This window comes from Podarcis muralis, chromosome 12, assembly GCF_964188315.1.
Source record: "Podarcis muralis chromosome 12, rPodMur119.hap1.1, whole genome shotgun sequence".
Taxonomy (NCBI): Eukaryota; Metazoa; Chordata; class Lepidosauria; order Squamata; family Lacertidae; genus Podarcis; species Podarcis muralis.
In genome coordinates this window covers 51,952,967-51,966,820 of record NC_135666.1, presented here as the reverse complement: position 1 = coordinate 51,966,820, position 13,854 = coordinate 51,952,967, and the positions used below count along the sequence as shown (strand labels likewise).

Sequence of the window (13,854 nt, the reverse complement as noted above, 5' to 3'; positions counted from 1 at the left end):
TCTGCTGAAAAGGAAAAACAGCTCAACACCTTTTGCTCCCAATCTCAGACAAATGACATCTCCATTAGCACCACTCAAAATCTTACAACAGGGGTCAGCAAACTTTTTCAGCAGGGTGCGGGTCCACTGTCCCTCAGACCTTGTGGGGGGCCGGACTATATTTTGGACAAGAAAATGAACGAATTCCTATGCCCCACAAACAACCCAGAGATGCATTTTAAATAAAAACACACATTATACTTATGTAAAAACACCAGGCAGGCCCCACAAATAACCCAGAGATGCATTTTAAATAAAAGGACACATTCTACTCATGTAAAAACATGCTGATTCCTGGACCGTCCGTGGGCCAGATTTAGAAGGCAGACAGCAGGCTACAGCTTGCAGTTTATTTATTCTTTTATTTCGTAACATTTATATCTAGGCAACCACCCGTGAACACGTGTTCAATATGTGTGCAACTGTGGACACGCACATATCTCAGAAGTGACTGATAAATGTCAAAAACGTCACCCAGAGGGGTGGAGCGGGGTGGGGGCAGAACAGAGGGTTGGCAGGTTTTCCCAACGGTGTTTCAAATACACACAATTTCATTGATGCACGTGGTGCCTCGAAACATAACGTTAGTGGCGGGTTGCCTGCACTGCTTAATTTTTAAATGCACGTCTTTGTGCTTTGCAAAAAAAAAAAAAAAAAAAAGAATAAAATTATCAGTAAAAGCAGTTTAAAACAACTATTTAATTAAAAGAAATAAGAATTAAGGATCCACCAAAAACAGATTAAAAAACACACAGCAACGTTATGGAAGAGGGCAACTGAGATGATCAAGGTTCAGGGTCTGGAAACCAAGCCTTATGAGGAATGGTTGAAGGAGTTGGGTATGTTTAGCCTAGTTAAAGCTATGGTTTTCCCAGTAGTGATGTATGGAAGTGAGAGCTGGACCATAAAGAAGGCTGATCGCCGAAGAATTGATGCTTTTGAATTATGGTGCTGGAGGAGACTCTTGAGAGTCCCATGGACTGCAAGAAGATCCAACCTCTCCATTCTTAAGGAAATCAGCCCTGAGCGCTCACTGGAAGGACAGATCGTGAAGCTGAGGCTCCAATACTTGGGCCACCTCATGAGAAGAGAAGACTCCCTGGAAAAGACCCTGATGTTGGGAAAGATGGAGGGCACAAGGAGAAGGGGACAACAGAGGACGAGATGGTTGGACAGTGTTCTCGAAGCTACCAGCATGAGTTTGACCAAACTGTGGGAGGCAGTGGAAGACAGGAGTGCCTGGCGTGCTCTGGTCCAGGGGGTCACGAAGAGTCGGACACGACTAAACAACTAAACAACCACAACAAGAAGCCTGGGAAAGAGGCTAAACTCGTTTGTAGCCTGAGGATTTCTTTTCAGTACCAGAATTAGGCTCCAAGTCCTTTCCCAAATCCAATTGTTTTTCCTAAGCTTTTATAATGTGCTTTCATCTATGAAAACTAGCTCAAATTCAACCTATGGAGTTGTGTGACTCTACACTTTTTCCTAGTTCCGCGGTGATGAGATAGCCACTCGGCTTCCTTTGTGTAACCGGTCTCTTTCGTCATCTCCAAGCGACGTGCTTGGGATGATGGGAGTTGCAGTCTGACAAGATCTGGCGACCCAAAGCGTAAATAGCATATGTAGAAGCAGAATTGACAGAGAGGAGATGAAAAACGGCCAAGATCCTTAGCAATTTTTAGGTTTAAATCTAGGATCTTAATATTTTTTTTGTTTAAGTTCAGGATCCTTAGCTATTGTAAGGTTTAATTCCAGATCTTAGTAATTTTTAAGTTTAATTCCTGGATCCTCAATCATTTTTAGCTTTAATTCTAGGATCCTTAATAATGTTTAGGTACAATTCCTAGATCCTTAGTAATTTTTAGGTTCAATTCCACCAGCATCTGCCGTTAGAGTCTTAAATGAACCACCTACCCTTTTTCAGGCACACGCGAAGCAGGAAACAAGGTGGAACTCTTCAGTGGAAAGAAAACTGGGCAAGTTCCTAAGATCGGGCTGCTTATCATAGGTATTTAAAACACCGTTATAAATTCCCCACCGAGCCTCGGCTGTGCTGGAAAGGGATTAAAACCCCAAATATATTTTGTCTGCGGAGTTGCGATGTTCATGGAAACCAGCTTGGTACCTAGAAATAGAATTTATTTCTATAAAGCACATGTCAAGAAAATAGACACCATCAAATACGTTTATTGGGGAGATTACATAGAAAAATAAGTATAATCTGTGCAATTATTATTATTTTAAAAAGGGTGCAGATATACATTTAGAATTAAGAGTGGTTATGTATGTATGTGTTTATGTATGCACTCATCAGCCTGGGGATTTGTTGCCAAAATTGGGCTCCCGCAAAAGGGTGGGCTCGGTGACCCTCGGGATCCTTTCCAACTCTGAAGTTCCGATTCTAGGATTCTGTAAAGTGAGTTTAAAAAGCACCCGCGCGCTGGTGGCTGCAAACCCTCCTTCCTACACCCTCCCCCCCTTTTTTTTTTTGCAGGGGGGCTGCCGGTTGCAAACTCTCCTTCCTCTGCTTCGAGGTTGGGCGCCCGTGTGCCAGGCGACGCTTTAGCCGCGGGGTTGGACTAGATGACCCCGGGGGTTCCCCCTTCCAAGCCTCCGCCGCGCTCTCCGCGATCACCGCTCTTTGGCGCGCCGTCCTTTGGCCTCGGGGGCGTGGCGTCAGGCGACGCCCCGCCTCCCCCTTCACGTGGCCAGGCTCCTCCCCTCGCCTCGGATTGGTCGGGCGTCGGAGGCGTCGGCGCGGCTGGGCCCCGGCGGCGAGCTGCGTGGGATGCCCTCGGCTGCGGGGCCCGAGGCGGAGCTGAGGAGAAGTTGGCCGGGGGGCCGAGAGGTCATGGCGGTCAGTGGGGGGTGGGGTGGGTGGGGGGGAGGGGTGGCCTGGGTTGGGCTGCCCAGCATCCCGTCCCCCGCAGTAAGGCGGCCGGGCGCTTCTGCCGGGTGGTGCTTTGGCTTGCTTCCGAGTAAGAGGGGCCCTCACGGCTTGGGTGGGAAGGGGCCCGCTTCTGGTCTCTGGCTGGGTGGGTGGGACTCGGGACAAGAGCCCTTCTTCATCGTTATTGATTAAACTTGTATACCTGAGGAGGGGTTGGACGGGGGGGAATGGAGGGGTGTGTGGGGTGGTGGGGGGACTGCTTCTGCTTCTGGCTGGGGGGAAGTGGGACTTGGGACAGGAGCCTTTCTTCATTGTTATTTATTCAACTTGTATACCTGGGGGTGTAGGAGGGTAGGGGGTAGTGGGGGCGGGGTAGGGGTTGCAATGGGTGGGTTGTATGGGGTGGTGGGGGACTGCTTCTGGTCTCTGGCTGGGGGGAGGTGGGACTCGGGACAAGAGCCCTTCTTCATCGTTATTTATTAAACTTGTATGCCTGAGGAGGGGTTGGAGGGGGGTGTATGGGGTGTGGGGGCTCGCTTCTGGTCTCGGGCTGGGGGGAGGTGGGACTCGGGACAGGAGCCTTTCTTCACTTATTTATTAAACTTGTAAACCTGGGGGTGTAGGGTAAAGGTAAAGGGACCCCTGACCATTAGGTCCAGTCATGACCGACTCTGGGGTTGCTCCGCTCATCTCGCTTTATTGGCACTTCATGCTTTCGAACTGCTAGGTTGGCAGGAGCAGGGACCGAGCAACGGGAGCTCACCCCATTGCGGGGATTCGAACCGCCGACCTTCTGATTGGCAAGTGTATATAGGGGGTGGGCTAGGGGTTGGAAGGGGTTAGGATGTATGGGGTGGTGGGGGACTGCTTCCGGTCTCTGGCTGAGGGGAGGTGGGACTTGGGACAGGAGCCTTTCTCCATTATTATTTATTAAATCACATAACACCGGTCTTGAAAGACCTATACTGGCTCCCAGTACGTTTCTGAGCACAATTCAAACTGTTGGTGCTGACCTTTAAAGCCCTAAACAGCCTCGGTCCAGTATACCTGAAGGAGTGTCTCCACTGCCATCGTTCTGCCCAGACACTGAGGTCCAGCGCTGAGGGCCTTCTGGCAGTTCCCTCGTTGCGAGAAGCCAAGTTACAGGGAACCAGGCAGAGGGCCTTCTCGGTAGTGGCACCCGCCCTGTGGAACACCCTCCCACCAGAAAAACAACTACCAGACTTTTAGAAGACATCTGAAAGCAGCCCTGTTTAGGGAAGCTTTTAATGTTTAATAGACTATTGTATTTTAATATTCTGTTGGAAGCCGCCCAGAGTGGCTGGGGAAACCCAGCCAGATGGGCAGGGTATAAATGATAAATTATTATTATTACTATTATTAGTATTACTATTAAACTTGTATACCTGGGGGTGTAGGAGGGTAGGGGGTATAGGGAGTGGGGGTATAGGGACGTGGGATAGGGGTTGGAGGGGGGGTGGGGTGTATGGGGTGGTGGTAGACCGCTTCTGGTCTCTAGCTGGCTGGCCGGGACTCCAGAGTGGAGCCTTTCTTCATTTTTTTATTTATTAAATTTGTATACCGCCCCTCGGTTCAAAGATCTTGAGGCAGTCCACGAAGCAGAGAACGAAACCCAAAATACAGAAGGGAATCACCAATTTGGAAATTTGCAGCCTCGTGTTGTGCGTTGAGGAAAGGGCATGGAAAAGGAGGCACTATGCAAGCGTGTGGACGACACTGGCTTTCCGTGGCTCCTCCTTAGGGTAGCGTAGAATGGTAGAGTTGGAAGGGATCCCCAAAGGTCATCCAGCCCAACCCCTTTTGCCCCATGAATTCACCACCCTGAGATTAAGAGTCCCGTGCTCTACTGACTGCTCTATGGAGGGGTTATGTACTACCTTTAGGATTAGCCTCTGAATAATGGTTGCTGGGGAGTGTTGTTAAGTTCATATCATCATCATCATCATCATCATCATCATTCTGTTGATTTAAACCCTGCCTTTTGCCTTGACAGGGACACAAAGCAGCTTATGAATAAGAACAGCAAAAAACATGGGGGGGAAGAAGAAATCATTAACAAACAATTAAACATTAATAGAATTAAAACTGTGTGTGTATTAAAAACAGATAATAATAGAAACGGCATAGCACCAGCCCTCTCATTAAAAGCGGTCAGTTCCTCAAAGCCTGCAGGAATATGGAGGTCCTCACCTGCCAGCAGAAGGACAACAATGAAGGATCCTGCCTAACCTTGCTAGGGAGGGAGCACCAAAGTTTGGGAGCAACCACCGAGAAGGCCTTGCTTGCGGACTTCTTGTAGGCATCTAGCTGGCCAGGAAGTTAGCTGGGACGGGCTTTAATCTGATCCAGCAGAACTCTTCTTATGTTCTTATGCTTTTAAGTCAGCTGGAGAGTCAACTAATAGTTGCTGGCCTTCAGTTGTTCAGCTGCTGCTTACTTACGGACAAGTGGCCTTATTTCAAAGCCAATGCCACTATATTCTCAGAGATGTTACAGTGGGAATGTTGCCACTACTGTTGGATGGGTTGGGTCTGGAACGTTCCGTGATCTTCCGTTGACTGATTTCTCAATACTGAGAGTGGTCAGTATTTTGTGAGAAGCGCGGCTGAAGATCTGATTGTTTCCAGGTGTGAAATTGCAGCAGAAATCTTGATTTCCTAGCCATGTTCCTGTCAATGACAAGCACTTTTGAAGTCCCAAAGGACCCCCCTTAAATACCTGAAATTGAAATTAATGGGATTTAAGACACGAGCCTGTCAAAAGCAGCATTTCACATGTAACTAACAGCACAATTCTGTACATCCTTTTGGAAGTGAGTTCACTCTCTTCAGTGGGTATGTTATTCATTGGGATTTTAAGTTGTGCTTATCTAGCAGTAAACCTCATTACATGCAGCATAGGATTGCAGTGTCAGTGTACCGAAGACGCAACATAACAGACTAATGTATTCGGAAGGTACATTATGTGTATGATTTTGTGAGCTTTTACATGAGATTCCTGAGATGCTCATTTAAGGATGGTGACGTATAACTGAAGACACCCATATAAGTATTCTCTTGAGAGATTTACTGCAAAGTAACACATTGCTGAAGACCCGAGGAACAACATTCTGGTAGTATTAGCAGTTTGACAGTGGAAAAAATAGTTTTGGAATGTTGTAGACACTTTTTCGGTGAGATTGATAAGTATTGGCATGAGGGATGCTGTAGCTGTGGATTTTCTGCACTGACGGGGTTGGGCTAGGTTGCCTTTGAGGTCCCTTACATTTCTATAACTAGTTGAAATCATGCACAGTTGTCACAAGACTTCCAACGGGCTTAAACATGTGAGAGGCATTGCAGGACATTGGCGTTAAATTGCAACTTGTTGAGCATTTTCACCGATACCGTTTATGAAAGCAAATCCTGAATTGAGCATCAAAAATATATATTATGTCTTTGCTGGGGATAATACGTCTCATTTAAAGGCTTTTTCTTTTAACATTGCACTGTTTTCCTTTGAAGATGCACCCTGTGCTGAAAGCCTTTGTTTGTGGCTCCATCAGTGGGACCTGCTCTACCCTGCTATTCCAGCCTCTAGACCTGCTTAAAACCCGCCTGCAGACCCTACAGCCATCTGTCAATGGGTAAGCATTTGATATTTCAAGAAGAGACGCTTACGCTCTTGGTGTTAGAGGTTTGGAATAGAGACAGAATGAGAACAGAAGAGGGCGAAAAGTGCTTGGCAAATGAAGTAGGAAAGGTCTTCCAAAAGGTGTTGCAAGACCATGAGGGGAAAGAGCATATTTCAGCCTCAGTTTTTAATCTAATAAATGCATTTATATGGTGGTCTCAGTCAGTAGATAACCAGGATGATTAATAATTAGTAATTATGATTATTATGACTGTGTGCAATCACCCTGGCTTACAATGAGGTTTCCAAACTTTAAAAATCCCGATTGTATGTCTGAGCCAGTCCTGTTTTGAGTGACTGATCTAGCTAGAGCTGTCTTAAAAAACATGGATCATTTTTACTGGAAGCCCCGAAAAGCCATTCTCACTGAAACAGCAAGTACTCTAGATACCATGAACTGAAATGTAAGCACATGCCAAAGTAGCGTATTGGCCTTTTCATGTAGTGTTGCCATAAACTAATATGTTAGTGGTCAATAGAGAAGAATGGCAGGATTCAAACCTCTTTGTGTATTACATGAACATCGAATAACTTGTTCAGAGAAGCAGGAATGGCTTGGTATACCTGCTCATCTCTGGAGGGCTTTGGCCAACGGAAGGAGGAAAGGATTATTTTGCAATGTGTTTCCTATCAACAGAATGTTGTGATTATGTGTGCCTGTTTTTCACCTCCGATTTGGTTTTCCTTGCAGATCAGGCCGTGTTGGCATGGTAACTCTATTCTTTAAGGTGGTTCGCACAGAAAGTATACTGGGGCTGTGGAAGGGTGTTTCTCCGGTAAGTTGCCTAAATAAAACAGTGTTTTTCTTTTCTTTTGGATTCGTTGGAGTTAACCTCATTTGTCTCCTTGTGAGACGAACACCCTATTAACAGAAATAAATGAACATGACTAACTTAGTTCCATTAATCTCCATGGTTCTGCTCTGAGTAGGTCTAATATTGTAGAAAATGTAGCCTCATGTTTATGGTGTCTTGAAGCTGGCCCACGTAGCTTGAAAAGAAATGCCGTATTTTTCGCTCCATAAGACGCACCTAGTTTTTAGAGGAGGAAAGGGGGAAAGCCCCATTTTTTTGAGGATCAGCTCAAAGTTGTGCAGCTTCTTTTGCAAAGGGGAAAAGCCCCCTTTATTGAGGATCAGCTCAAAGTTGTTGAGCTTACTTTGCAAAGGGAAAAAATCCTGTTTTTATGGAGTTCAACTCACAGTTCTGCAGCATCTTTAGAAAAGGGAAGGGAGCCGTTTCTACAGTTTCCAGACAGATAAACTAATCAGGCAGTCACATGTCACTGTGGAAACAAACAGCTTCCGTCTGCAGAACATTCAACAATGGAGGCCTGGGCAAGGAGGTGGGGCCGGGAAGGGAGCCAGCGATCTACCACACATTTGCTCCATAAGACGCACAGACATTTCCCCTTACTTTTTAGGAGGAAAAAGTGCGTCTTATGGAGTGAAAAATACGGTAAATATGCAATAGAATTTTCGTTGTGGTTTTACCACTAAATATTTTCTCTCTCCCCACTGTTGCCCTTTCATCTCTTCACAGTCCTTTGCAAGATGCATCCCAGGAGTAGGGATTTACTTCAGCACCTTATATATGATAAAACAGCATTTTCTGCTGGATCGATCTCCTACAGCCCTGGAGTCTGTTTTGCTGGGTGGAACCTCGCGTACGGTAGCTGTGGTTTGCATGTTGCCTATCACTGTAGTGAAAACACGGTACGAGGTGAGTTTTGTAACCTTTTTTTTAAAAAAATGGCTGTACTAGTCCCTCAACTGGTTCGTATAGGTCAATTGCTGCCCTTCAACTATACAGCCCGAGGACACTTTCGTTGTTAGGTGTTCAATTTCACTTTTGTGTTTGGTTTGCAGTGTGGAAGGTATGGCTATGAAAGCATTTATGGAGCCCTGAGGAGCATCTATCGGTCAGAAAGTGTCCAGGGCTTGTTTAGCGGTCTGACTGCAACACTCCTGCGTGATGCGCCCTTTTCTGGCATTTACTTGATGTTCTACACACAAACCAAAAAGATAGCACCGTATGGTAAGGGTGGTTGTAATGTTGTCCTCACAGCTTCCTGTTCCCGGAATTTAAATTGCAGGGTTTAGATAAGGTACATCAGGCTTTTCCAACAGGATCAGGATGAGCCATTGAAGTATTTATTCACCTGGTTGACCAGAGAATGAGCTGCATGACTGAATGGTGGGTTGACAGGCCACATTTCAATATTTGTAGCAATGTAATTTTGCTTGGAGAATATTTGCTATGCACCAGTCATTGTTGGTGTACATAACTGCAGATTGCTACACTCGATAGAGTTGGCAGAGTTTTGGAGACGTGTCATCTTCTTGTCACCTGATAATTGGTGAAGAATATTTCTATGCACGATTGTTTCTGTGATTGAAATTTTGTCGTGGTGGATGCTGCTTCTAAAACACTCCTTTTAAACATAGTCCTTTGCCTATAGTCTATTCTATGCCTGGTCTCTTTGCAACCCTGTCTTAAGCATGTTTACTTAAAAGAAAAATAAGCCTGTTGCATAATAGAATTGCCACCTTACTCTGCAGGGGGAAAACACCATGATGTAATCTGCTGAGTAATCTGTTTAGTCAGCTACCTAGCAGTGCCAGATTAGCACTGAACACTGTAAGGTCCAGGAAGTTACAGCAGAGCACATTTCTGAGTCAGCAATGGGATGATGCCACAGTGAAGTTGAATGCCATTGAAGCTGGCTTGGCAGACACCTCTTACTTTATATACTTGTATGTCTTAATAGGACTGTGACAAACGCTCAACGCTGGTTAGTACTTGTTCGAAATGTCAGAGTCAGTTTGAAAGCATGTTGCACAGAAATCAAACTAGAAAGTCATAAGGACGGTAGTCAGCTGCATTTAATGAACAGGACTATGTTAGGTTCATTTATTTCAGTGGGTTTGCTTTGAGTAAAAACTTGCTCAGAATAGAGCAAGGCACGTGACAAAGTTTGGGAGGAGTAGGCAAATTTGGGTAAGGGGACTGGCTAGTTTTGGGATAATTTTAAAGGTAGAATAAGGAAGATGGGGCAAGCAGCTCTGTATGTAAAATGAAGCTAGATTTAAGTGGGGGAACAGTTAGGCAAATGTGACAAGTTGCTTAGGGAAGCTGAAATCTCTTATCCAAGTACTTTTTAGATGGAGTAAGTGGCTGTTATTGAGGTTTTAACATGATTAAGAAAGATTTGGCATAAGACTTTGTGATCCTTCTTTTCCCCTGCGGAAAACTAATTGTGAAATGGTTTTTCGCTCGTTCTTTTCCAGACCAAGTGGACCCAGCACTCTCACCTTTAGTGAACTTTGGCTGTGGGACTGTTGCAGGGATTCTGGCATCGCTGGCAACTCAGCCTGCTGACGTTATCAAAACCCATGTGCAGGTGTCATCTGACAAACACCTCCGGATGCGCCAAGCCATTGCCTTCATCTTCAGGGTAAGGTTGAGTTTGCTCATTAACTAATCACATTTTTATACTGTTATTTTTTTCTAAGGCTTTGCAGCTATGTTTGAGGCAAGAGTAGACTGGCGTCATCAGCTGTTCTTATTTTTATCTGTAAGCCTCCTTGAGTCCCTTTTAGGGGGAAAAGGCAAAATAATAACAGATTCTCAGAAACACAGTTTGAGCTTGGATAAGACTTTGGCCTCGCAGCTTGTTCTTATCTGTAGCCCCCAAAAACTGCTAGTGAGTGTTCAGTGATGTGAGCAACTCTCTTCCCAGAAAGGTGCATTATACCACTATATCTGACCATTGGACCTAGAGCTCAGTATTGTTTATGTATTGAAACTGGGAACTTCTACATGCAAACCCTGTTCACACATTGTGACCCATTCTCTAGGCTTGCTATCTCCGCACTCTCCCCTCCAAAACTATACTGAATTTTACAAATATATAGAATCACTGCACATCAACCTTTTGGACTTAGCATGCGTTGTTCTGACTTTACAACTTTGTTTCGGTGTTGCAAAATTGTGAGAGTGTTGTTTTGTGTATGCATAGACCTTCCCTGACATCTTCCTACATGTAGAGAGATTGCTCACTGCAGTACAGTTGTACCTTGGAAATTGAACGTCTTGACACTCGTACGTTTTGGCTCCCGAATGCCGCAAACCTGGAAATTGGTGTTGCAGTTTGCGAATGTTCTTTGGAACCCGAACATCTGGCACGGCTTCTGATTGGCCGCAGGAGCTTCCTACAGCCAATCAGAAGCCGTGCCTTGGTTTCTGAACGTTTTGGAAGTTGAATGGACTTCCGGAATGGATTCCGTTTGACTTCCGAAGTACGACTGTACCAGGTCTGAAAGAGTACTTTGGCTCTTAAACTGGCAGAGCGTACTTTGATGACAGATAGAATTTCATGAATAGCTAAATTATAGGATCTGGATGTGCTACTTTCAGGGTTTTTTATCACTCTTGGCTTGCTTTCAGACTGAAGCAATTCTGAGCTAGCTCTGCTCTGGGAACAAATGGTTGTAAACCATATCTTTGTCCTTTGGACACACAATTAAAAGGGAGAAAGATAACACAACCCTCCCCGAGAAATTTATTTAGTTTAGAAATATTTCATTAAGCTAAGGTATCACCGAATGATGCACTTGTTCTGTTCTTCACCAAACTAGATCTTTTATGGTTCTAGATGCATCGTCGTTCAAAGAGTAGCTGTTGAACAGTTTCTTTTGTTAGGTTTCTATGCTGATCAGCTGGACCGATACAAAATGTTTTCGTCTTCGCAAGTGAGAGAATCTGTCAAGTTCCTTCATCAGCATTTGTGCCTAAGCATGGTTGTGTCCATACATTAATAAATTTCTATACAGTTTAGGTAGTTCTGTCCCTATAATTCCCAAAAGGAAAGCTTCTGGGGTTTTTTACAAAGAAGGAGAGTCTCTAGACAGAATAAAAACCTGATGCAGAAGCAGATAGGAGAAATGATAGCAGCTGTGACAGCTTTGGAAAACGTTGACCATTCATTCAGGTTTGGGGTTTTTTTCTTAGAAAATCCTTTAACCACCCTAACCTTTAATTTCTAACCGAAAATCAAACTTGGTGAACATTTGCTGCAGCATTAATGTGCCTTGCTGAAGGGTTTGCATGCTTAAGAGTAACAACAACACTTGCTTCTTTCTCCTCCTACAGGATTACGGATTAATAGGCTTTTTCCGAGGTGCCGTCCCAAGAGCTTTGCGACGAACACTGATGGCGGCCATGGCGTGGACTGTCTATGAACAGATGATGTCTAAAATGGGCTTAAAATCCTGAGTGAGTTCTGCCAAAGAACAAAGCGGCCTAATCCAGTTCTTCCACTCGCTGCTGTTGCTTTGTGAAACTGGTGGTCTGATCCATATGGGAGGTGACTTGCACCCGTTTATGGGGTAACGCTGCCCAAGCCTGTGGACCAGGCCTTTATAAGTGAGACAGAGGGGAGCCAAATATTGCTTTGGTCATGACGGGAAGAGCATTCCAGGGAGACTTTGCCATACCTGACATACGAGTGCACTTCTTGGTGTCAGGTGCATGTGTCAGACGTGCTGCTAAGGCCCACCTTACTCAGAAGAACCCTTTTCCAGAACTCCTCTTCGGCCTGAGCCACTTCCAAAGAGAACACAGGAAAGACTCTCAAGAAAGCGGTGTTGGGGTGGCTGAACCTAGCACCCCGAACCGGTGACTCCTAAATTGTGTGCTGACTCTCCTGCCTGCTCTCCTCTTGAGTAATGCGTTCTGCTTGTACGCCCAAGAAAAACAGGGTAAAGAGGAGAGGCGACAGGAAGTGTGTCTGTTTCAGAGCTTGTCTGGCGCAGTCGGTAAGAAAGAACAAACAGTGCCATTGCCGGAAAGCAACAGTGGGACGCAGAATTTTAGCATTCCTTATAATAAGGGCAGGGAGCCTGTAGCCTTCCAGCTGTTTGTTGGACTACAAATCCCATCATCCCTATTACCAGAAAAACAAACCAGATTATTTATTACCAGTGTTGGCTGAGGCTGATGGGAGTTGATAGTACTAATGGAAGGATACAGGTTCCCCATCCCTGCCTTGTAGGATTGCTTTAGTGTGCCAAACCCTGTAGTCAGTGAGTTTAAATGGTTGCCATTAAGCACTCCTGTGTCTCTTCAGTCTTCCTCTGTGTGCACGAAACAGTGGAAGAACTTAAGGCACAACTCAGGAGTCAAATGCTGGGACAAATCCCTATTAAGCTATCTGTTTAAATGTTGCTGTTAGTCCAGCTGCTTTCAGCAAGGGGGATTGTCCTATCTTGCTGTTATTTAGCTTTCTCCTAGCTGAGTATTGCCTGACTTTCCCCCTTCTTTGCACTCCTTGCTCCAGCGATCAGCATCGGAGGCCATGCTGCAGTTGTCTTTTGTGTGAATAAATTAGAGTGGGTGAAAAGCAAACTGGGGACAAAATGGAGTTTAAAAACTTTGTGTTGTCATATGTCTGTACTTTCCATGTTCATAAAAAACCTGGTCCGAAGATCTGTGGCCTTGGAAGCATGTTGAAAGGACTTGGTGATCTCTTTGGCCTATGAAAGGACTGTGTTTGACTTTGGAGTGCTTGGAGAAACTTGTTTTGGCCATTTATTTTATTATTGGAAGCACTGAATTTTTAAATTGCTGATTAAAAAGAAAAAGGAAAAAAGCTTGCAAGCATAATTTTCTTTCCCACTTAGATTCTTCTAGTTCAGTTTTGGTGGTTCCAATACTTCAACAGTTAAAAGCTTGACAGTTATAATGCCCTAAACAAATTAATAGTAAACCTGTGAATCACCTGCGAGGCTGAATAATTTTAATTGGGCTTCAGGCTGACTTTCAAAGGCTCATCTGGCCTTCAGCAATGTATAAGTCAAAGCTCTAGCAGTCAGAAAATATATGTACCAGATGTGAAAAATCAAGTGAGTTTTCACAACTAAATATCTCATCAAGGGCTTGATGGACTTGAGTTCCAGAACAAAATTATTTATTTTATTCTTTTCAACAATTTATATATTGTTTAAATACAATAATCTGCATGTGGTATACAACAGTACAAAAAAGGTATAAATCCGTTAAAACTATAAAAATAAAACTACAGTATAAAATTAAACTATAACAATCAAACTTACGTTAAAATTCCTTCTGGAGTTTTTAAAAAATGTCTCCAATAGGCAGTGGAGATTCAGCCGGGTCCAGGGTGCCTGTCTGAGCTCAACTGGAAGGGAGTTCTAGAAGTTTGGTCCTACA

The 13,854-nt window shown here is 44.6% G+C and overlaps 1 protein-coding gene across 3 annotated transcripts; it reads left to right on the top strand.

The window, feature by feature from the left end:
• Positions 1-2,747: 2,747 nt before the first annotated feature.
• On the top strand, positions 2,748-13,128 carry SLC25A38 (solute carrier family 25 member 38). 3 transcript variants are annotated; one of them, XM_028750836.2, is made up of 7 exons: positions 2,748-2,896; positions 6,454-6,575; positions 7,314-7,398; positions 8,164-8,343; positions 8,490-8,658; positions 9,912-10,078; positions 11,776-13,128. In XM_028750836.2, exons 1-7 carry the CDS (start codon positions 2,828-2,830, stop codon positions 11,896-11,898), a joined length of 915 nt encoding a protein of 304 aa, XP_028606669.2. In that variant the 5' UTR covers positions 2,748-2,827; the 3' UTR covers positions 11,899-13,128. The 3 variants fall into 3 exon arrangements, with proteins under 3 accessions (XP_028606669.2, XP_077772556.1, XP_077772555.1); XM_077916430.1 differs by lacking the exon at positions 2,748-2,896 and adding an exon at positions 2,995-3,017; XM_077916429.1 differs by lacking the exon at positions 2,748-2,896 and adding an exon at positions 3,042-3,074.
• The last annotated feature ends 726 nt before the right edge of the window (positions 13,129-13,854 follow it).